Consider the following 24,363-nt stretch of genomic DNA (forward strand, 5'->3'; position numbering starts at 1 on the left):
CAGGTTAAATCTTTAGGGACTTTTTTATTTCTACAGTGGTCTGAATGAACAATGTCCCCTTTCATTCTACTGCTATAAAATGCAAAGGGAGGACGTAGCGATCAGAATGTCCATCAGTGCATCCATCCCTCAGTCTGTCCATCTGTCCATCTCCTTGTCTGTCATCATTTCAAACCTTTTCAGGAAACTACACAAACGCTAATGAGGTAGTGAAGTTGAGCCTTTTGATATTTGTGGTTTAAACGTGTTCCTGTAGTTCCATTGTGATGTATGTTTGGGTGTTGTTTCCGGGATAAAACTTAAAAAAAAAGGAGGAAATTTTTACCCTAAACGTTGCTTCAAGTTTATCCTATAGTGAGATGCATTTTGATTTTGTGAGTTGTAAACTGTCCTTTATAGTTTCAGACTGTTTCCAACTTTTGCCAAGCAAATATTTATCCCTCCTCTGTGACATTTATGACCTCCAAACAAACCACCTACACCTGAATCAAGACTTATTCACAACCCTAAGCAGAAACATCACCCCTCTGTAACCTGGAGTCGTCCATTGCAACACCTGTGTATCCAGCCCAGTTCTGTGGCTGTGCCAGGAGAATATATCATCTCCTGATTACCCCTCTAAATGTTCTAATTGCTTGCAGTACTTGACACTGCCATTTCTCAGTCTAAGTGTGTGTCTGTGTGCATTATGTATGTGTAACAGGCCACTGACAAGGACACCGGGAATTACAGCGCCATGGCGTACCGCCTGATTATCCCGCCCGCGCCGGAGGGCCAGGACAGTTTCGTCATCGAGACCTACACGGGCATGGTCAAGTCGGCCATGATGTTTCGAAATATGCGCAGGTCCTATTTCAAGTTTGAGGTTATTGCCACAGACGACTACGGCATAGGCCTCAGCAGCAGTGCCGATGTGGTGGTGAGTATCACCTATGTTTGTATAGATCAATAAAATATGTATGTGTAGTAAATGTGCATTGACTGTGTGTTATCTGCCTAAATATGTCCCTAGTGTCACCTGCACACCAGTGGCATATTGATTGTATTTTGTGCGAGACCTCCACAGTAACAGAGGAGTAACCTGTTAGCCTTTTATAAAGGACATTTTTTTTTAGAGTAAATAGAGTAAGTCAGAGTAAATTAACAATAATTATGTAATTATATTTGCTTGGATATGTGCTTTAGATTTTGCATTATTCATTTTGACATTGATTCCTCTATGTTTTTCTTTTTCTTTTCTGTATTTTAATCAGTTTGCTTAAATATGTTTTTTTGTGTGTTTGAATTCATATTTAAAACTTGGTGCCAATAACTCCCTGGCAGACAGGATGTCCTATTTCAATGGGGCTTTTTCTAGTTGAATAAAGGAGAAATATAAAATTAAAACAATAATTCAAAAGATGCCAGCCATAAAACAGAACCACAAGCTGCACATTCAGTATGTGAGATTCAAGGATTTTTGGTTCTAATAACTTTATTTTGTTGTTATGCGTGAATTTCTTTTTACCAATCATTTCCCAGACTCAGCTTTGTCCCCGTTTCATTGCTCATCTCTCCTGACTGTGAGCAGGATTATTATTTTTCCGTTTGTTTCATTTAAATGTGGCCGGCTAACAAGCCCACTAACAAGACAGAAGGAGGGTCTGGGACATTACCTGGATATGAGAGAGCAGCGAGTGCTTAACCACGGTGCTCATTAATTTTCAAGGGGAAAGCTAATTTCACAGGAGGCGCATTGGGAGATTTGGCTGCAGAGCACAGAGGCTGTTGCCCGTGCACTTAACTGCCGGGTCAGAATTAGGCCTTGTCAAGTTTGCCGCTTGGCACCAATACCGGCAAGCGGTTAGATGGTCTCATTTGGTTCGAGGAAAGAGGCATTTAAATATGGTGAACCAAAATCACTGTAGGGCATGTGAATAAATGGCTAAATCAGTCTTTATCTCTACCATCTGCTGTCTCCTTTACCCCCTGGTGCTTTGTTACTTTCCTTCCTTCTATCCTGCTCTCTCTCTCAGGTTTCTGTGGTCAACGCGCTGGACATGCAAGTTGTTGTGTCCACTGTCCCTCCCCATTTAGTGGAAGAGAAAAAAGAGGAGCTCATTCGGTAAGAAAACATTTAACATGACTGAATAATTAATGTAAGACCAAATTATGAGTAAATTTTTTGTTAAAGAGATACTGCACACTTAAATGTGTCTTTTTTTGTCTTTGAAAGACAAAACATTAAAAATGTTAATTAACATGGCTCATTACACCACCTAGTGTTTTAAACCTTCTTGACCTTGCAGGGCAACGCTGACGTAGTGAACCGTTTGTGATGTCTTTATGTCATTATATATACATAGAATAAGAGGAGATTTTAAAAAACGATATCAAATAATAGTAAAAGCCCCCTTATCCGCTTAAGATGAGTTCACAGAGCAAACTCCTCGGCGTATAAATATGCTAAACAGGCTGAAAAAACAAATCATTGAATAAACAAGTAAACAAGACTTAGTCAAGGGCAGTCAAACGCCTTAGAGAATAGGTGGCTCTTCAGTGTAGTCTTAAAAGTCTCAGCAGAGTGGGAACACCTAATTGAAAGAGGTAAACAGCTCCATTGCTACTCTGAAACTAAACCACCACATCGTCAAGCATTCAGAGACGTCCCCCATCCTCAAGCGGCCCCGGCTGATTCTCACACACAGTTTCGTGAGAGAAATGCTGTGTAAAGTTAGAGGAGTTTTTACTGGTGGCCAAGACAATGGCAGCCATTGCCAGTGGTTCAAATGAATGTGGACCACTACAATCTTCAGACACTGTTGCTTCCGCCCCCGGTGTCTCAGGACAATCCGTCTTTGCCAGCGGTTTGAAATGCCGGAGATGAGTATTTGACTTAGCCCCACTTCCAAGCTCTGCGTTCTTAAGGCATTCTTTTTACGTTTTTTGAATTACACATGAAGCTATTTGATAAGAAGACACTGGAAAATTAATCGAATCTTTTTTAGGCAGGGCCTTTCCCACAACGATAACTTGTTTCAGCTACTTAAAATAAACACGGCCTAATAAAAATCAACGTCACATAGACATCAACAAGAAGATACGATCATGGATTAGCCAACGAGTCTATCCTCGGGAGTCGGTTTCTAATTAATTAATGATGAGATCGAGATGATCAGATTCATGATACATCTCTTGGCAGCTCCCGGGGCACAGTGTTTAGCCTCATTAGTTCATCTGAAAGGGAAATTGGTGTAAATAGTTGTTTTTCAAGAGCTCTCTGTGTCCCTCCCACACAAGTGACACCGCTGTCTGGGCTGAAACAGCACACGCATTAGTCATGTTAAGCTCTTTGCAGTGATGTCATTTGAGAGGTCTGCAATTTTTCACAGTGCTGGTGATGATCCAGGGCCATTTTACCTGAGTGCTCAAACTGTTTATCCTCTTTGGCAAAGGTAGACGGCCAAGGCTTTCTTTTATTGGCTGTAATTTGAGGTGCGGATTTCTCCCAGCCTGAAAAAAGGATTATCATAGTCTCACTTTGCCAAGAGCCCAGTTTGGAGACACAAGCTGCTGCCCAATGGCACAAACATTACCAGAGTGTAGTGCTTAAGGTTGGTGGCTCTCACATTGGCTGTGGGCACAGAGCTGCCACAAATGCTTTGAACTAACGTGAACCTGGATTTTGGTTCATTTAAGTCTAGACATGATCTACCAACTTCAGTATTTGCGCCAATATTTCTTTATTTAAGGCGGCATGTTGGTGAGAGGAAGAAGTTCCTCAGAATTCAGCTGCGGTCTCTCCTTGGGGAGTTTTGCCTGTTCATCCCGTGTTTGCGTAGATCTTTTCTGCAGGTACGCTGCTTCCTCCCACAGTCCAAAGACAAGCCGATCAGGGTTTGTTTAGTTGGAGACTCTAAGGCTACATCCACTTTTATACGTTTTACAACAAAGATGATATCCGTCCTCTTAGGCATTTTTGCTCCACATCAGATATAATAGGGATGATTTTCTATTGTGCAATTGGTTGCTTAATTAATGAAAATACTATGAGCAAGTAAAAACAATAGGGAAAAGTAGGATGAGCAACGCCAGGATGGAACTCTTACTGACAGTCAGTGTTTACAGCGTTTTGCATTCACTGCTGGAAATCAAGTCAGAACCAATCAAGATGCGCATTAGGGGGGGGGAGTGTATCATATGTTTCCAAAAGAGGGGTTAGAGTGTTCGTCCTCCTATCAGAAGGTCGGTGGTTTAATCCTCAGTCTTCCCCAACGGCATGCCGAAGTGTCCTTGGGCAAGATACTGAACCCCTAAATGGCCCCTCATAGATGTTGAATACACTAACTGTTAGTCGCTTTGGATCAAAACGTACGCCATATGACAAGTAATGTAATGTAATATCTCCTTATCCGCCCGTCCAGATAGCAACGCAACCCAGACGAGGTCATCCATGTTTCCAAACCTCTCATTTTTTTGGTGCTTGAAAACTCCAGCAATGGTGTGGACACCATGAATGGCTCCAGCTCCCCCTGTGGGCCTCAGAGAATAACCAGTTCTGATCAAGATATGACTCTTTTTAGTTTTAACTTTGTGTTTGTTTCAGTATCCTGGAGCGCCACGTCCAGGACCAGATTCCAGGGGCCAAAGTGATTGTAGAAGCGATTGGGCCCCGTCGTCACGGCGACGGCTTTGAGCTGGAGGACTACAGTAAGACGGACCTGATGGTGTACGCCATCGACCCGCTCACCAACAGGGCCATCTCACGCCAGGAGCTCTTCAAGTGAGTGGGTGAAGTTTTATTGCAAAAAAGTCCAGTCCACCATTTGGTTGAAATTGATGCCCTGCATGTCTCTCTCTCCTTCCCCGCTGTCCGCACAGTGAGTCAGCATATATCTCTCCTCTCCCACAGCCTCTCCACTTTCTCAACGCCTTTGGGTTCTTTATACGACTTTGATTATCCTGCAGGTGCACCAAATCTGTCATATGTCAGAGTAGAGGGGCAGATTTAAGGGAGAGAAGGGCGAGGTGAGGCTAGGAATGGACAAAATGAGAGTGAGGGTATGGGTGTATGCAGTCAGTCCATCCATCCGTCATGCCGGTGCCTTGAAGGCTGTTCCAGGAGCCTGGTTATTATGTCCACTGTAGATTTTATTTATTTTTGTTTTGGGGACATGTAGAGATGGAGATGTAATACCCGGGTGTCCAGGATCTCTCTGTGAAAGTGTGTTGAAACACTGGTTGAAGACAGAAAAGGGGCTAAAAGAACTTCTTTGTTCCCGTGTTTCTTAGCCCTTCTGTCAAATCAATCAGAAACCGAGCTTGAAAAGCCAGTTCCACTAGAGCATGAGAGTGTCCAGTCAATAAGCAACTGTCGTCCACTTTCTGTCTTTGTTCCTCCAAATCTGTGGCCTCTGTTTTCCCTTCATTTGGAAATCCCACACTCAAATGACATTTAGAGGTTATTTGTGTATGTGTTCAATCCATTATATCTGTGTCCTTGACCATCAGACGTGCGCCACAGCCTTTTTGTTTTAAGTGGGCGCTTGAGGCTGCAGCCATGAGCAGGGCGTGTTAAAAGAAGCTTCTGTTTTTTTTTTTTTAAACCAAAAATAGCGCCCATCACCCTGATCACAAGTGGCAGCTTTTCAGAGAGCAGAGCTAATTTTACAGTAAAAGAGTCTCCATCGTTAATAACAATCTGCTCCTTTAGATACGGAGAGCCTTTTAGATGAGAGGAGAAAGGCCTTTTATGCATGCTGTGCATGTCTGACTATGTTAGGGGGGGGGGGGGGGGGGGGGGGGTAATTGCATGTTATATATGTGTGACTTTGCCGTCAGATCACAGAGGGAGGAAGAGAAACGACGATTGGATTGTTGTGTTGTGCAGTGTCCTCATGTCACCTTGAGTGCCGGACTCTCCTTCATGGCTATTTACCGATTCACCTATAGAAAAACAAAATGACAATAACTGAATATGGCAGTTCGCTCGTTCCTTTGTGAGTCAGGATGTTTCAAAGCCACTTTGAAGCGACCGGTTATTGGAACATCAGTGAGTCGGTTGCACATATACACGTGTGTGCTGCAAATTCTGTCACAAGGTCTGTAATTTAAACACTGTATTGAAAACAGATCTACACATGTGGTCAGAAAGGTCACGCAACGTTTTTTTTTTATTTTTCGTGGCCAAAATCATTTTGAGTTACAGGTAAAAAATATATTCCAGTTTGCCTGATCCCCATTCTCTGGTTCCAGCTCTTGAAATGTGATGGTTAAATTACCAGATTTCAATGACATTGAAATAATTATTTTTCAGCAAATGAGGGTTTTTAAGCAAATGTGTTCAGCAGCTTGTCGCTAACGGTGTAACTGACCAGTCACTGTTAAGCAGGTTGTGCACGGTGACTTTTTCAAGCCTTGTCACTAACAGCAACTGCCTCCTGTCATAAAAATGACTCCACAGCTAGATTCAGACAGGCCCGAGACATTTCCAGAACTTTACCTGAAAAAATTAATATGGAAAATGTCAGAGTGAATACAGCTTCATGGCCAGTGAGTGGGTGTGTAGATGATATTTATAACACACGACATGCAAAACCCCAAAAGATGCAAAAACATGTTATTTCTGCAGCTTAATTTAAAACCTATACATTAGGTCCTCCCTCCTGCATGTCCTACCCAGCCCTCACCTGAATGTTCCGGATCATTTCCTGTTAATGTGAACACGTCTGATCCCGCTGCTGCCTTCTTGATATGTGAAAGGCAAAGTGTTTGTGTCTGAAAACAAGCGAGAGAGCGGTGTACCAAAAGTACAGGCTAGTAAAGTTGCAGGCTAGATGAATAAACTATGAGCAGAAAATAACTGCAAAGTTTTCAAGTTGTCATTTTATATAACGTTGCTATAAAGCAATATTGATTATAGAGGCTTTCAAACAAATATGATTATTCAGAAGTTCACTAGATTAAGATAAATTACAAACTCTCTCGGGGCTCTGTTCTGCTTGAAAACCAATTACTCCCCCGCGCTCATTATTTCTAATAAATCACAGATTTCTCGACGGCAACGTGCTGGACATCAACAAGGAGTTCCAGCCGCACCTCGGCGAGGGCGGCCGCATCCTGGAGATCCGCTCTCCGGACATCGTGGCCAGTGTGAAGAAGGCAGCTCAGGCCGTGGGCTACACGGAGGGGGCGCTCCTGGCTCTGGCCATCATCATCATCCTCTGCTGCATCCCCGCCATCCTCATCGTCATGGTCACCTACAAACAGTGAGTGTACTCTCTCCTCTCCGAGATAATCAGAGGCCTCTGCAATCGATTAGTCCTCTTTAACTGGTTGTCAGGGTGTTAGGAGGGAAATGCATTTTGATTAGGTAGACCATTACCGTGACAGATATTGTGTTGTGCTTGTGAAACTTTTCCTCCTGACAAAAACCTGATATTCATCATTGAATGTTGACGATCATGTACGTCCTCTTCCCTTTGGCCGGTTGGAACAGAGCAGTGAAAAAACACAAAGGACTTTGTTTAAAAGTCTATTTCACATATTTAAGATACAGCGAGAGCCTGTCAGGCTTGTTTCCTTTTTTGTGTGTTTGCACGCCCTCTCTCTCTCTCTCTCTCTCTCTCTCTCCCTCCCTCCAGGCGTGCTGACTGTGCACTCTGCTGGGCTTATCTCCCCGTTCATGCTTTATTAAAGCAGATTAATTAACACTTATTTGTGACAAATATCTACAGCCAGTTGTGGCTGTCACAGTGTATCTTCCCACTACTCAATCGTCTCGGGCTGACAGACGCAGTAAACAGCGCTCTCTCTCTCTCTCTCTCTCTCTCTCTCTCTCTCTCTCTCTCCTCTCTGTCTAGCTTTAACTCACTCATTCCCACATCACACACACTGTGCAAAAATGAAATATGACGCTCTTTGTCCGAAGCATCGTTTGCGTTAGCGAGGCTCTTGAACTGGTGGTTGTCACGAGCCCGGTTCTCATCCCCGCTAATCGTCTGTATGCTGAGAGCGTTCCGTAAACCGTGATGTTTGGTAAATATTTATTCACGGCAGATGGGCGGAGTGGTTGTCCTTATGCAAATGCGCAGACCAAACACAGCAGAAAGCTGTTGATGGTGACATTAGCCTAACACACAAACTGCCGTAGCAGATGGCGCTTTGTTGGTGGTGACATTGCTTTGATAAAATTAAATGATTCAGGAAATCATTGTCTCATGTCTGCTTGTCAACGTAATTCACTGTTGCCTTAATTCAGGGATGAGTTTTTTTTTTTTTTTTAAATGGGAATCTGTTTATTCATGTGGAATAATTGAATTTCTGTTGGGAATAAGCAATGGTGATATGAAGTGTGGAGGATTCACTTAAGAAAGAAGCAGGGGCTGTTTTTGCATGTAGCCCCACAGTCACTGCTGGAGGCTTGAGTGCTTCCTACTCTGCATAGAAATTGGTGGGAACGTCTGAAATTTTTCGCCTGTTTCTGCAGTTTAGTGTTAAAATGGATAGAAATTAAAAGATTTTTAAAAAGACCAGCCAATATTGAATAATTTCTAGTGTTAAAATCCTAATATTATATAATCTAACATGTTTTTTTTTTTCTTTCTCTCTTCCTGTCTCCTCTCTGCTCCATCAAAACCAGGTTCAAAGAGTAAGTACTAATTCCTCTTCATGTTTCACTTCATGTCGTGTAATTGTGTGAGGATTCTCCGTTATCCCGGTCGTGAATCTCATATCCTCATACACACACCTCATCCCACTGCAGCAACTGTTCCCCAACATCTCCTCACACATGACTGAAATTAACAGCATCTTCAGTTTTACTACCAGTTGCTGCTTGTGGCTCTTTTATTTGTGCCTTGTGAAAGCACATGCATTAATTCACGTTGCATGAATAAGTGATGTGTCTTGAGTTAACTCCAAACTGTATGAAATGTAAAGGATGAAGGATAATAGGGTCAAGTGTAGGGGACAAAATAAAGTGCAGATTAAGTCATAATACGAGAAAAAATAATTTATTTTCTGAGAACAAAGGCATAATTAACTGTTGGCATATTAAAAGCAAACTTTTAATTTCGAAGAATTCTTATTTTAATACAAATAAAGTAGTAATTTACTGAGAATGAGGTCTTTATTTATAATTTTCCAATCAATCTGATGATTGCTTTGAAGAATGTGGAGAATCTTGTTATGTTAAGGTTTAGTATAAGTTTAAAAAAACAACAAATCTAATTATTTTATTCATCAGCAGCATAATATCCTAATCATCAGGGCTTTGAAAAGATTGTTTAAGAAACAGTGTGTTGATCCGAGCTTTTGTTGTAGTGTCCGTCTCATAATATTATTATTATTACTTTACTCTGGTGATAATCTGATAATATTATGACTTTAGCCTCAAAATCTAAGATGATTTTCCTTCAACATGGTGTTGATACTTAGAAACACGTATATCTGTGACTGTACATGTTCTCCACACTTTGCGCAGGCGACAGGCAGAATGTGCCAAAACCGCCCGGATTCAGATGGCCCTACCGCCGGGAGGGAAAGCACCTCCTGCGGCTGCTCCCAGCGCCAACCTCTATGAAGAGCTGGGCGACAGCAGCATGTGAGTAAACCCTGGCCCTTTATTATCAATATCCCACCCCACTTCCTCCTATCATAGGCCGCTGCTGTATTGTGCTCAGCAGGTTCCTCTTTCTATGAATTTGAATTTCCATCAGTCTACCTGCTGCGCTAGACGCGACAGTCGCTGCATCAATGGATCTCTGTGCTCATTGGCTTTCAAACCATGATCCCCTCTCTGCAGACCACAGTGCGCCGCAGCACAGCTGGTGATTAGACTGGGACTCCTGTACGTGTTTGTGATTTGACTGTGTTTGCATCCTTTTTACATGACCCTCTCTCAAGGTGTGCCTGAGTTATTAAAATACCACCACTCTAGTTTAGACACAAATACACAATCTCGCTTGGGCGCAATGATTGAATTTGGTTTAGAGCTATTACCTACAGTGGATATCAGAGTGATCATTTTCCACCTTTCCTGTTAAATACCACTCTGAACACGCAATGAAATGTTATTGCCGGAGGATTAAATGAGGTTGAATTGGAACTGCTGCCCCGCTGCCTCGGTTAAATTCGTTAAAGAAATACTGCTGCTAACATCACAACTGCTGTTAGAAGAGAGAAGAAAATTGAAATTTAATGGCGAGCTGTAAAAGAGCTGGAGACGGGGCACAGATGTTGACCAACTCTCGACAACAAACGCAGGCTTTTGACTCTGTAGTGGCCGAAAAGACTCTCAAGGGGATTGTTTGTGAGCCAAGCATCGTTTATTTAGGGGTTATTTTCCAGCCTGTGCTCAGAATAAGTGGAGTTTCTCATATAAACAATCCCATTAAAGCACTTTGGAGCAGTGTGAAACTTGTGTGTAATAAACACTTTTGTGTGCTGGGACGGGATGTGCGGGCGTGCAAATAAATCAGCACCGTATATTTCCCCTCAGAAACATGATGTACCTTTGCGCTCGCACCTCCTCCCGGTCTCCATTTTACATTAACACCTCTGACATTTCTGCTGTAGTCATTTACCATCTGTCTGTGTTTGGTTCTTCTGCATCACCTCCACCTCCCTGTCTCTCTGGATTCAGACTGCAGTAAGTAATCCCTACAGATAGGAGGTCTATGAATAGGACCAATAGCATTTACAAATATGGCGCTCCTTTGTTTCCACCCTCTTGCTTTTAGCTTTTGCTGAGCATATGCACTTCCTGTAGATAGATATGTTTTTAGTATGTTTTAGTGAGATTTGTCTTGACCCGTCCATTTAAAATAGATTTGAATTTGTAACGCGTGTTTTGTTAAATGACCTTGGAAAGTTTTTTTCTAACCTCAGTGGTAAAGCTTCCCTGTAGTTAGGAAAGGTAAAGTTCCCTGTCTGTAGAGGTAACTCGCTTTAGCCGTTTTCAGACATTAACAGCTGACTCAGGACATTTTCAACACTTTGCCTTTAACATATGAAGAGCGCAGCAGGAGATTGTCTGTGTCAGACACGTTCACAACAACAGGAAATTCTCCTGAGCGTTCAGGCGAGGGTTGCCGCTGAGTAAAGAAAAAAGGAGCCAGGAGGTGTCGCATACATTCCGCTGCCAAATTCCATGTTTTGATTACAGCGGCCCCTCCTGGCCAAAGCTCTCGTAACTCGTCTTTTTTCCAACTTGATATCTTCATCTGCGTCCTCTACGTGTACGATACCTCTTTTTATTCCTGAGACATTTGTTTTTCTTTTTGTTTTCTAATTGCTGCATTCGCTCGCGGCAATTGATATTTGCTTTCTCAAAAACAGCCCCTCTGGATAGTTTAAAGAGATTACCCAGAGTTCAGTGCATGTCTGAAAGCAGCTTTTAGAAGCCATCGCTGCAGCCGTCACCTCTCCACCTCGCAATTAGACAATTGTCTCCTTGTGTGTCCTGTTGTCCTAACCTTCACTTATCTTAGTGTTGTGACTGACTGCACTCATCTGCCAGTTGTTTGTATTATTCTGTGTCTTTAGTTCATATTTCTGGGCATAATAATTTAATCACATGTTATTATTCTTTGGAATAATCTAAAACCAAATGATGAGCTCTTTAAGTCATTTTATATCTGAAGATCAGAATAAGTCACAGCACCAAGAGTCATAATCGGTTAAGAAGCAGGAACAAATGTTGCTTTTGCCACTTCCCTTTTTTCCTTTGCTTCGCTCTCCCTTAAACCATCAATCTTCACCTGTTTCAAGTCTTTTCTTTTCCTTTCCACCTCCACCTCCACCTCTCACTGTGACAGGGCTAAAAGGTCTGTCATTAAGGAGGCCGACCACCAGAGGATTTTTAGCACCTTTGCCTGTCGCTCCCTTGCAGCCCGCAGCAACGGAGAATTGCATGTCAACTTACCCAAGTCCGAGAGCAACGTGACCTTCTACTCTGACCGCAACCCACTAACCACCCACAACCCGGTCTATGACAACAGTCCCACGGGCAGTCCCCATGCGGAAAGGCGGTTCTCCTTTTCTCCTTCCCACTCAGCGGCGCTGGGGTGTAACTGGACAATGCCTGCTCGCATTCATGGCGGGCTGCACAGTTATGAAGCGCCAAGGAGACAAGCGCTGATGGACCCGACTACCTGGGAGCTGCAGATACTCCGAGCAGCCATCAACGGCGGGCAGAGGACAGTGAGTTCAGACACACTTGACATTAGTGGCCGCACAGAGACCAAGATGTCGGTGCGTGAGCAGGCCAGGCAGTCTGAGCAACAGACCCTCCTGGAACAACCCCTCAGGCGAAGCAGAGAGTCCCTGGGCTCCTTCTCTTCTGTTCTTGTCAGGGACAGAGACAGCGATGAGACCCTGGAGCTGACCTCAGATGCTCTGTTCTCTATCATGGATTACCCCTACAGCCCCACATCAGTAGGTCGAGATGTGCCCCCCAGCATTATTATTTCTCAGGGAGAAGAGCAGGTGCCCCTGGCAAGCCAAAGACCGACTCCATCCGTCCTCAGGGAGTCCAGCTCCAGCGTCTCCACCTACATGACGGTGCAGCCGTGTCAGATCACGGTGGAGCTCATACCCGACCCGCCAGATATCCCTCCGCCGCTTCCTCCACGACGGCCACAGCCGCCGTCCCCGCCAACATCTCCTCCCTCAAGTCCACCTCCATCTCCACCTTCAGTCTCCTTCCTTCCTGAACCTCAGTATTCCCCCCCATCCCCTCCATCCCCTCCACCCCCTCCTCCTCCTCACCATAAACCACGTGCTCCCCCACCTCCGCCACCTCTCCTTCCACCTCCCCCTCCCTCACCTTCTGGGGATCACTCACGCCCAGTCGTGCAGTTTGTTCCCTCCTCTTTGCCGCCCGTGTCCACGCTTCGTCCCGTCTCGGAGCGTAAACACCCCCGTCCTCTGGAACCAGCTCAAGCGGACGTCGGGAGGAAGAGGGAGCTCAAGGGGATCCTGAAAAACATCCAGAATCTGGCCGAGCTAGAGAGGTCTGTTGCCAACATGTACAGCCAAGTGGACAAAAACTGCAAGGTGCCCAAGTTTCCCAAGAAACCACCGGTGACTGGGGAATCAGAGGGTGCGGGCGAACTGCAGAGCTCTGATCCGCGCCACGAGCAGAGCACGCCAAAGACAACCAGCTCCGGCTCTGTGGACCAAATCAACCCGGCGACGAGCGTGAACTGCACTGAAGATGGAAGGAGTCAACCGAGCGTGGCTGCGGAGGCTCAGCTGAACTCGAACTGTCCTTCTGATCTCAGTGAAAACTTTTCCTCTCAGTCCACAGTTCTCTGACTCTCTTCTCTGATTCCACGCTCTCATTATTTTTATTTATACGTTCTCCATGCCTCCATGTTTTTCTGTTTATTTCTAAATACTTAATTACTTGTTTATTTATTTGCACAGTTGGTAGTGTTTTATGCAAGACTGTCTGGGTTTCTCAGACACAGAATGCTGTTTTTTTTACTCAGCACTTGGTGTGGAAATTAAATGTTAGTGCCACCTGCCTGTAAATGTGCTCAGTTCAGCCCCTCTCACTGTACAATATGCTTCCAGGCTTGAATTAGAACATAAAAATTCAAGCCTTTGAATATACAGAAGCACTTTGGCTCTGTTTATTTGCATGTTTTATTGCTCTGCACCGCTATGAGATCTATGAGGGTGTAAAGTATTCCTTAGAGTTCACAGATTAGTCCGTTCATCATGTGATAAGTACGTTGTTTCAGCTATCACACATAGCATTAACATTTCATGACCAAAATGTCTGAAATTAAATTACGGTATTATCACCAATTTTTTTTAAATCCCACAACCCTGGGGTCTGTTTCGTCAAGCCGTTTCCTGGCTGCATATATTTTTCGAAATTTGTTCTCTTCCTCCCTCACAAAGATAATAGCATTAAAATTAAAGATACTGTTGCTTCGTGCAAAATCCAAATTAGGCAAAAGAAAAAAATGATAATATTGGGTGTTTATTTTAATTTTTTTTGTAAATGGAGTGAAAATTACCCTAACTGTTAAGAATTTCCCAAAGGTATGCAAATTATGTGAAATAGTATTCACTGTGTTCCAGAAGGATGATCACACTTTTGTTGATGAAAAATGTTAATAAAGCTGCTGCAGTGACTTGAGCGCACATAACATTGCATGACTTAAGTTGCACTTTAAATCATTTAAAGAGAATATCTAGAAAAGCATGAAATAAAAAAGTATTGGATTTTACGCCGAGATAGGCTGCAGGAAAACCTCTTATTTTAATAATGCAATCGAATTGATTGGAGACACAGTGGGGCTTGGCACTTCTAGGTGAAAACATCTTGTGTCGGACAAAGCATCAGCAATAAAAATACATCGACTTCGGTTCCCAGACAGTCTTGTGTTGAATGAGGAGAGCCGAGCTCCCGGGGACCTTTCTATTCACACGTCTGCAGGGATCCTCCCAGCATGATGAAGTAGTCACTGTGATGTTCGGCTGCACACTGGAAAAGGCTAATTAGAGAACCAATCAATCGTTAACCAGGGCCGCCGCCTGTGGGACTGTCAACTGCTGTTACCCTCTCCGTTCCTTTTCCATCCCTCTGACCTTCTGCCTGATCCGTTTGTCTGCGTCTCTCTCTCTCTCTTGCTTCTTTTTCCCCCCGCGAAGTTGCTTCTAACGATTTTCAATCCGGGGCCTCTTCTTGTCAATCTTTCCTCGTGGCTCTCGAGAGGTTCTATTACCTTTACTTACCCTCATTGCCATGCGGCCTGTGTCCCGTTTGTGTTTTTAGTTTTTTTTGCTTGAGTCTTCCTCTCCTCTCTGTCTTTCTCCCACATTCTCATCATGTGTTTGTTTCACCCTCTGTACCCTAAGGCAAATGGTCTTAGCGTGCCTCTTCTCCAGAGCAGGGTAATGTTTGATTCATCACACACACCCCCCCGATGGGCGGATCGAAGGCCGAACTGATTCTGTATTCCATGTTCACTGCATGGAATAATCTCTTCTGTAAAGAGGCGAGTCCCTGACATGCTGTTTCTTTCAGCCCAAAGAGTGGTAAAGTCGATTAGATTCTTTTCATTCAGTTTTTACTATTGGATTTAGTCTTTTAAGTTATTTTAGTTCAGCAATATAAGAAAAAAGAACTATTTGAACAGAACTGTATTGTCCAAATTTTGATAATATATAATTATAAAGACTTCCAAAGAAAACAATCAGGACAAAAAAATGAGGTATGGCTAAAACTTAAAGTATGAATGCATGCAAAGATGACGCTGACTAAACTTACTGAATAATATGCTCAGGCAAATACCAACCAAACACCATATGGTAAACAGGTAAATCATTAATGTCCATGTAGCAGCAGATGCTGATCAGAGAGATCCTGTGTTGCGTGAAACATCAGCCTGCTCTCTATACACCACATATTGTATTAAAGAAACATTTGAGGAAATCTACTATTTTACTTTAATGCAGAGAGTTTGATGAGAAATAGCACTGCCACATCTGTATGGTAAATATGGCGCCACAGCTGTTTCGTGTTGCTGAGCACAAAGAAACAGAGGCAGTCTGACTCCAAAATGAACGTTTTCAACCAGTTTTTAATCTGTGCAAAAATGTTAATTTAATACTGCTGATCATGCCCGTTTTTTATACGCTGTGGTTTTGATTGGATTAAAGAGGGCGGCTCAATGTCCCAGTAGTTAGCAGCGCAGCGTTATTGCAAGGTTCACAGTTCGGATCCTGGTTTGGTGGTGTCTTTCTGTGTGGAGTTTGCATGCTCTCCTCTGGATGGATGGATGGATGAAGATATACTGTGTTGGTGAGGGTGCTGGTACGTATTTGTTGTTTCCTTCGAACAAACCAGATCTAGCCCCTGTTTACCTTCTTCCGGTCTGTGTGTTAAACTAAGAGGCTGCTTTTCATGGCTTCATATTCACCTGACAGGCAAAACAGTTCTGTCCTCTAACGCTCAGTGATTATCATCATTCTTCAAAATGTTGAATCAACCCTTAAACTGATTGCTTAACCATAATGTGCCATATTGGTGTTGTTGCTGAATGTGTTGGTGGCAGCAGCAGAATAGTATGACCCAGTTGAAGTGTTGTTTATTTTATGCAAAGGCAAACTGTGAAGCCAACTATTTACAGAGCCAAGATGCACCCTGCTGTGACATATATGATACACTGGCTTCTTCAGCATTCAAGCCTCGTTGTAATTCTGGGTTTACGCCTCTCACCACTTTTTCTCCACCGTTACCTCATGAAGCCGATAAGGTAATATCGTCCATCTATTCCCCAGAGCTCTCCTCATGCGAGAACTTCCTGCGGCTGCCGTCCACTGGGCCATTTTTCTTGATGTTGCGCGACACAGCAGTAGCCGGCAGCCGAGCCAACAGGTCATCCATCAGATTCCCCACTCCCATCGTCCGCTCTGCCTGGGAGGTGTGGCCATATGGCTCTGGCCTGTCCCCTGGTCACTGCCCATAATAACAGATTACAGCTCTCCAGAGGAAGCTCACATCATTGCTTGGCCGTATATCCGAGTGTGGGAGTCGTCATTATTTATGGGCCCAGACAGGTTACAGTTGTACGCTTGTGAACCTGGAGGTTTTAGCCGGGCTGCTCCATTTACTCACCGTATCTCATTGACTCTCAGTGCCGAATGCGTCGCGGATGCACTGCTGTTGTCCTCGGTAGATGTTTTTTTACCTCCGCCAAAGAGGTTGCTTACCCATCTGTGTTTTTTTTGGCAGCTGGACAAAACAATGCTAGATTTATCTGCACCAAACTTGGCTGAGGGACAAAGACCAGAGAAGAACCTTTTTTTTTTTTACTTTTGGGTGAATCCATCTAAAGAGATCGAAACCAAGAATTTGAAAGTCACATTTTTAGACAATTTATCAGTTTCTCTGTAATGTTAAAAAAACATTTATGCATGTGGTGTTGAGATCAATCAATTTTGTATAATTTGGTGCAGATTAACAGACTAATTCCTTCTGTTTTTCTGTCATAAGAACTAGTCACACATGCAGGATTGTTTGGCCTTGGTGGGGAGATGGGATAATGCCCAGGGAAGAAATAATTAGAATAAAATTGCTTTATTGTATTAGTACGGTATTTCATTTGTGGCATTAAGATTTATGAGTTTGAGCAATTTTGTGCAGATAAACAGTTTAGTTTCCTATCAGAAGAACTAGACAGACATGTAGGATTGTTTGGTATTGAGTGGCATTCTTGTCTCTCTGTCTGATAGGGAAATTCCTAAGATTTACTTAATTCGATTTAGAAAGAAAAAACATTGCATTCTGGGGAGAGAAAATGGCGCATTACGCCGTGATAACCAGAGACAATTTTATTAGCCTTCTTTGAGTTCGTAATTCCGCCATGAATCACAATGTCTTTTTCATATCTGCTCGGAGATTGTCTAGATACGTCTGTATAAACAGTTAGTTCTTCCCCTTTTTTTTCAAACCCCAATCTTCCCAGCCCTCTTTGATATTTGCTTTTATTGCACCTTTTTTTTCTCCCTGTTTGGATGAGATAACAGGAGGAGGGGGTGGGGGGGGGAAACAGCCTGCATCTGCTTGATAACATTTTGGCCTCAGGCCCCCTCTTTAATACCGAAGAATAACTGCAACTCTGTATTTTAACAAGGAAATGCACAGTAAGTAAAGCTGCATTTTCCTCGGCGGTCAGCAGAAAGTACACGCACTCCTCGTCCCGCAGACGAAACATTTCCTTTATCTAAAAGCACTCAATGTTGCTGTCGCTCCATATTCATTATTTGTCTTATTTTCTCCTTTGTGCGGCGCAGGAGGCGAGGCTACGGACGACAGGTAAGCATTCCTTCCTGTGATGTGTTTTTATTATAATGTTGTGACCCGACGTTCTGTCACTCTCGAGGCAGCTAATATCCTATTACTCTTATCTATCACACACTTGATGGAAAACACTGAATGAGATTAATATGAGATCCCACTGATAGGACTTCTTACACTGACATTACAGCTTAGGTTTGTTCAGAAAAGCATTTTTCTCCCAGTGGTTCTGTCAAATAGCAGATAAGCATTTGGATGAGTTTTGTCCCCTGTTGGGCAAAAAAACATAATCGAAGGCCAAACAAAGTCGAGGCTTGACAGTTTTGACATTAACTCCTTTTTCTCACCTTCAAATACTCAATGACCTGTCAACACCCAGCAGAGGCAGGATGTTTGACTCCTTCCCTCTGTTTTCCCTTGCTTCCATCAATACTTCTCCCCTTGCTCCTCTGTGGTGTGTAGCTTAGATTTAATGTAGGAGAGAAGCCTTGCATTTTCTTTTTCTGGCTTCTAAATTTGAAACGTGTAGAGTGAACTCTTCCTTGTGTTTGTGTCCCTCCTGACCGTCCCTTCCCTTCCATCACCTTCTTCCGTACTAAACTTTGGCAGCAACAGCAACTGCTGAGGCCATCTCTGCTGAGACCTGAGGTAGAAACACTCCTGCTTTTCTTAATTCACAGGGATTGTAGTCAATCTGCTGTATACTCACCCTCTGTGCTGCTGCTGCTGCTCTTCTTCTTCTTCTTCTGATGTCTATGTCTCTCTCTGTCTCTCTCTGTCTGTCTCTCTCTCTCTCTCTCTCTCTCTCTCTCTCTCTCTCTCTCTCTCCCCGAGGTTTGCTGAGTAATTTCTTCTTTTCTGCTTCCCTGAAATGCAGGAACTCTCCATGGAGTCAGGTATCGACCCGGGCCAGGACTACTACACACAGGACTACTATAATTACGAACAAGGGTGAGCATGCAGCCCACTGACCGTCCCATCTCCCTGCTGTCTCAATCTAATCCTTGTGACTGATCCTCAATCATTTCAAGTGAAAGAAATTACATCATTTGGACTTATTTGTGGTGACCTTGCTTCCCAGTTCCGAGTGCTGAGCTCCTCTGGTGCTGGCGAGTTTTTTTTAAAGAAGTTCAGAATAAAACGATGAGCGTAACTTTGGCTGCCTCACACTTCTGCAGCGTTGCATACCATTCAAGCGTTTCCCTCTCCCCTCCTATCAAATGTGATCCATTATGCTCACCTTGAGTCCAGTACCTGATTGCCTAAAAGTGTTTTCCCGGGGTTTAATGGAAAGAGGGCGTTTTTTGGCTCGCCTGTTCCGTCGCCCCCATATGGTGTAAAGAGGAGAAACATGCAACTCAAAGCCCGAACAGCTGCGGGGAAATTGTTGTTCATTAAAAGCTCCATCTCTGTGGCAGGTGACTTATTATACACTATATGTACCTACTGCTGAGAACATTCTGTAAAACCTCTTTTAGCCTCTGCATGTTTTTTTTCCACTGCACCCTTTCAAACTTGCAGAATGATTTCCAGGCAGTGCAGCAAATCGCCGCAGCATTCACTGACTATTTGATCAAAGATGATGCAAAATCGACCGAAAAAGAAGTGGAGTCTGGCAGATTTGACGGAGGACGGTTTAGGAGACGGAGTTTAGAAAGAATAAAAAGAAGAGTTTACAACAGAAAAATATGTGACATCTGCAGATGGCAATTTCAAAAACTATTCAATAAGTTTACAGTTATATTTTCCTTTAGTTTGCTCGTATTGATTCAAGTATCGTTCTCATCCCTTTAGCAGATTGTTAATGTCATTTCTCCAGTGACTCATTAGCTGCACTGTATTAAATGATTACAGTTGCTTGTAACGATACATAAAAAAATATGTTAAACTAATACAGATGCTTGTGGCTTTTTATCTCGTGTACTGTAATTGTAGATGCTGCAGTTTTATCATTACGTTGTTTCTGTTCCCTCAGATACGACCTTCCTCAGTTCGGCAGTCGGAGGAGGCTGATACCGCCCATGTACGATGAATATGGAGAGGTGATCATGGAGGATGATGGGTATTACTACAGTGGCCCGGAGGTATTACCATTCCGTCATGTGTTAATGTAAAACTATTACCTTAATGAGTTGTGTGTTCAGTGTATTATTGAAACAGCTGCATCAACCCTGTGTCACATTGTGGCTTTATCATCACAAACCATTGCAAAATGAAATGTGACTGTCGTAGGACCGAGGCAGAGGCAGGGGCCGTGGCGGCGTGCGGGGTAGAGGTCCATCCAAGAAGGTTGCATTTAGAGATGTGCCGCCAGGGGATGAAATCGAACAAGCTGAGCCAGCAGCGGAGGGTGAGCCTTCTAAGGCTGCCAAGAAACTGAAGTCTGTTATGAAACTCAGCAAACTCCTGGCAGCCAGCAAGAGAGAGAAGCCATCTGATGCGGCTCCCTCTGGCCCATCCGCATGGAAAAAAGCCAGAATGTTCAAGATGTTTGGTGCCGGGAAGAAGGACAAAGATTATGCCAAACTGATGTCAGCGCGCCGCATTGACAGCCAGGAGAGTCTGACTGACGGGCCGGCGCATACGGGACCAATCGACAGCAAGTCTGATTCCCGCAGCCGTCTTGGCAAAGTTATGAAGAAAATCAACTTAGGCAACAGGCTGCGGGCCAGGAGGAAGTCGCAGAGTAGTGTGAGTCGCGGCTCTGCCACAGGCAGCGAGAGAGACGAGGAGGCCTCGCAAGTCACCAGTGAGGATGAGAGGAGGTCCAAGGTGTCTATCAGTGTCACAGAGAGTGAGCAGGAAGCAGGGGCAAGTGGAAGCGGTAAGGAGAAAGGCTCTGATGATGAATCCTCAGAGAAAAGCAGTGTTGACAGAGATTATCTGAAAGTAGATTTAGACCGCGACGATGCCAACGAAAGCACAGTGGACTCAGAGGAAGAGCCAGACGAAGATCCAGGGGATTCTGATGAGGAGAGCAAGTCCAAATCTGAAGGAGAGGAAAGTGAGAAGGAATCTGTCAGTGAGAAAGAATCGGGGACCGATAAAGAATCGGATTCAGAGAAAGAGTCCGAGTCTGAGAAGTCATCGGCCACAGAGAAAAAATCGGAAACAGAGAAAGAGTCAGACTCCGAGAAAGAATCTGAATCTGAGAAAGAAACTGAATCGGGAACAGGGACGGCAACAGAGAAGGAAACCAGCTCAGAAAAGGGTTCAGGAACAGAGAGGGACTCTGAGGAAGAGTCTGAGGAGGAAGAGGCTTCAGGGAGTGCTGCAGGAAGTGGGTCTTCTGCCCGCTCTTCCATGAGATCATCAGCTACTGCAGCCAGCAAGGAGAGCAGGTCATCAGCCACGAGTGGTAGTGAGAGTGGAAGTAGGAGTGGTAGCAGGAAAAGTGGGAGCGGTAGTGGTAGTGGTAGCGGCAGCGGTAGTGGCAGTGGTAGCGTTAACGGCAGTAGTAGCCGTGCTGCGTCCTTATCTGGTTCAAGCATTAAGTTGTCACAGAGAACCGGATCATCAGGAAGTGCAGTAACATCAGAGAAGTCCAGCGAAGAGCTCAGTGATGCCGAATCAGGGACAGGGACAGCCAGCGAGGCAGAGTCAGGCAGTGAAGGCTCCTCGTCTCGTGGGTCCAGCCAGAGGAAAACATCTGGATCCGAGTCTGCTGGAGGGTCTTCTCCTGGCGGTCAGATGGAGGATCAAAGTTCCCTGGGTAGCGAGGAGAGCTCTGCTGCCTCTAAATCCACCAGTGGCAGCCGGCGTTCCCGAAAGTCCGTCCGGAGCCGCGGATCTGAGGACACGATCACAGAGGAGAGTGAAGAGGAGGATGAGGAAGAATCTCAGTCCGCTGAGGACAGCAAAGAGTCGGCCAGCGAGCTCAGCGATGACACATCGTCCACCAAGTCCAGCGTGACATCTGGAGACCCGGGACCCTCTGCCCCTTACACTGCTCCCCCATACCGCTCCGAGATCAGAAGCATGGGCGAGACCTCTGAGGAGACATACGGAGGACTATCCCCCATCACCGAGGTGGATGAGGACGCCATCTCCTCTGACAGGTCTTCAGCCAGCGGCTCCGGATCAGAACCCAGCGGTGCGTCGAAAGCCTCCGGAGAAACGGGGGCGACGTCAGATGCTGATTCAGAGTCTGAAGGAAACTCAACTTCCTTCTAGAGAGATATATTGTCCGCTGTGAAGTAAGAGAGAATAAAATCAATTACCCTTGCATGGGAGTCAAGAAATATTGCCTGCCTCTACAGAGTGTTTCAAACATCCACTTTTCCCTCTTTTCCCCTCAGCAAGGAAAAACTTCCCTGATTTGAAATATGAGGATTTTGCTCTTTTCTTACATCTTTGACCTACTCTTCTGTTCGGGGATCTCTAAGTCTGTTTTCACGCCTTTGCATCTGACTCTACTGTGAGATTTTGCATGTTGCAGCACCGTCCGTTTCCTCCGATTGTGAAATTTGTCCTCTTCGAAAATCTAAAAAAAGCTCCCCCCAATAAACTTGTTTCATAAGTTCTTTTACCAGGTCCTGTTAACGAATCCTTGTCAAAATTCATAGTTGTATTAAAGTTTTAACAGCAGTTGATGATCCAATAGTTATGGGGGAGTTAAAGTCCTGCAGTCCTTAAATATACAGGAACTTTTTTCAGATTTTCCTTTTTTTCTTTCTTGGGATAATCAACTAAATTTAACCAAGAATTCCCTGTGAATTCTCTGATCTCAGTAGCCTTGTGTACAACTCAGCTATCTGCAGTGTGTGTGTTGAAGTCTGGGATGTTCTTTAGCCTCTGAATCTGACTATATATTTACTCTGACCCCTTGTTTCCTTCGCAGACTGCGAGAAAGAAACGGATTAAGTTGGTGGTAGATCGGGAGAATGAAACCAGCTCCACGGGAGAGGAGAGCACCACAGACACCCAGTGGAACCGACCTCCCAACAGCAACATCAACGGGAACGTCTACCTCGCACAAAACGGCACCATCGTCCGAACCCGCAGGCTGCCGCACCCAAACAACCTGAAGGGGGGCTCGCCGTGCCGGCTGGGTAAGCATTTCAAAAAACTAGACAAGTTAGGCGTGACTCACGAAGAACCTCCGCCTGTTATAAGCATCGAGGGTTCGGGAAACAACACAGAAAACGGAACAGGTTCGTGTAGCCCGTCAGATGTGGATGTCAACCTCAACACCCGGTCCTCCTGTGGCTCCCTGGGACCCAGCAACAACGAGCTCAAAACCTTTGGGTCCAAAACCAGTATTGCGAAGGCCTTGATTGACAGAAACAACATTGGCCTGTGTGTCAGTGACGAGCAAGAGACGTGTGTTGATAACCACAAGAGCAGCAGGGAGACACTGGAGTGCCACAGTGACCACACATTATCGGACGAGGACGAGTTATGGATGGGACCCTGGAACAGCCTGCACATACCAATGACAAAACTCTGACTGGCCATGCAGAGGATTCATGCCCTTCTTATTTTCCTTTTATCTTTATCATACTGAGGTTTTTCTTGTTTTGGATTAATAAAGGATCATTAAAGATGATTGTGTGCCTCAAACTGGATAAGCTCTAATCACCATCCACGACTGGTGATTGGACTTACAGTCACATTTTATTCATCCACACTGCGTTGAAGCTTTTTTGTCAAGCGTTTATTACCGACAGGGCTATAACGGATTGAAACCTAGAGCTGCAAGGAAAGGAGTGCCTCAAAGAAATATGACATTTTATCTGAACTGTGCTTAACTGTCATTTTTTTTGTCATTCAGAAAAATGGGCCTCTGCTGTTGAGTGTTTCCATATTTTGCTTTGTTTTTAATTTTTTTCAAACGGATCAAAAATAGATTGTCGTTCGTTTCACCACGATGTTCAAGGTTCAATCACCGAGCAATCCCGAAAGTGGAGAAGAGTTTGTGATTATATAGTCTGTGATAAAAGTGAACAGAAACTTATTTTGCTAATAGCATTTTACCTGCAAGTGATTAAGATTGTCATTGAATATTTTATGTTGTGATCACTTGACAATGTTTTTGAAGATTTCTGGGAGAATATATGAAATTATTTTTGTCTATTTTGTATCTAACAGAGATGGAGAATCTAACCTATTAAATCAAAAACATAATACCCACGTGACTGTCATCGCTGTATTTCAACAGTGACATGTGACAGTGTGCTCACAGCGTTTTTATATGGACATTTGTAATGTGGTATTTTCAACTGCTTTACATCGACACATCAGGATCCCCGTACACGGGGAAAACGGACTACCAAAAAAATGTGTGTTACATTCAACAATAAAGCTCGAAACTATTTTAATGTTACTGTGCAGCATAATTTGCAGGCCTTGACTATTTCTGCTACTTCTCAGTGTCCTCAACATCAAGCTCCTTTAGCAACATGTGTGATACCCATTTTGAAAGTGCTGAAGTGCATCATTGGGTGCCTTTCATAAAGAAGTATAAAAAATGTCCGGGGTTCTAAAGATGCGGTCCTTGAATTACATAATGGCAATGAAATTTGAACATAAGGAAATGCACAGCAGCTGAACCCAGCGGTAAG

General features: G+C 44.1%; 1 protein-coding gene across 1 annotated transcript in view; it reads left to right on the forward strand.

Moving 5' to 3' along the window:
• pcdh15a (protocadherin-related 15a) overlaps window positions 1-24,099 on the forward strand; it is a 135,676-nt gene extending 111,577 nt beyond the window's left edge. The window contains exons 27-37 of the mRNA XM_053436360.1: window positions 704-919; window positions 2,016-2,104; window positions 4,586-4,762; window positions 7,029-7,247; window positions 8,621-8,629; window positions 9,464-9,583; window positions 17,797-17,818; window positions 18,410-18,448; window positions 18,678-18,751; window positions 19,776-19,884; window positions 22,641-24,099. Coding sequence (XP_053292335.1) covers window positions 704-919; window positions 2,016-2,104; window positions 4,586-4,762; window positions 7,029-7,247; window positions 8,621-8,629; window positions 9,464-9,583; window positions 17,797-17,818; window positions 18,410-18,448; window positions 18,678-18,751; window positions 19,776-19,884; window positions 22,641-23,249 — 1,683 coding nt within the window. The 3' untranslated portion in view covers window positions 23,250-24,099. The remainder of the gene's footprint in view (window positions 1-703; window positions 920-2,015; window positions 2,105-4,585; window positions 4,763-7,028; window positions 7,248-8,620; window positions 8,630-9,463; window positions 9,584-17,796; window positions 17,819-18,409; window positions 18,449-18,677; window positions 18,752-19,775; window positions 19,885-22,640) is intronic.
• Window positions 24,100-24,363: the final 264 nt, after the last annotated feature.

This window comes from Pleuronectes platessa, chromosome 12 (assembly GCF_947347685.1).
Source record: "Pleuronectes platessa chromosome 12, fPlePla1.1, whole genome shotgun sequence".
NCBI lineage: Eukaryota > Metazoa > Chordata > Actinopteri > Pleuronectiformes > Pleuronectidae > Pleuronectes > Pleuronectes platessa.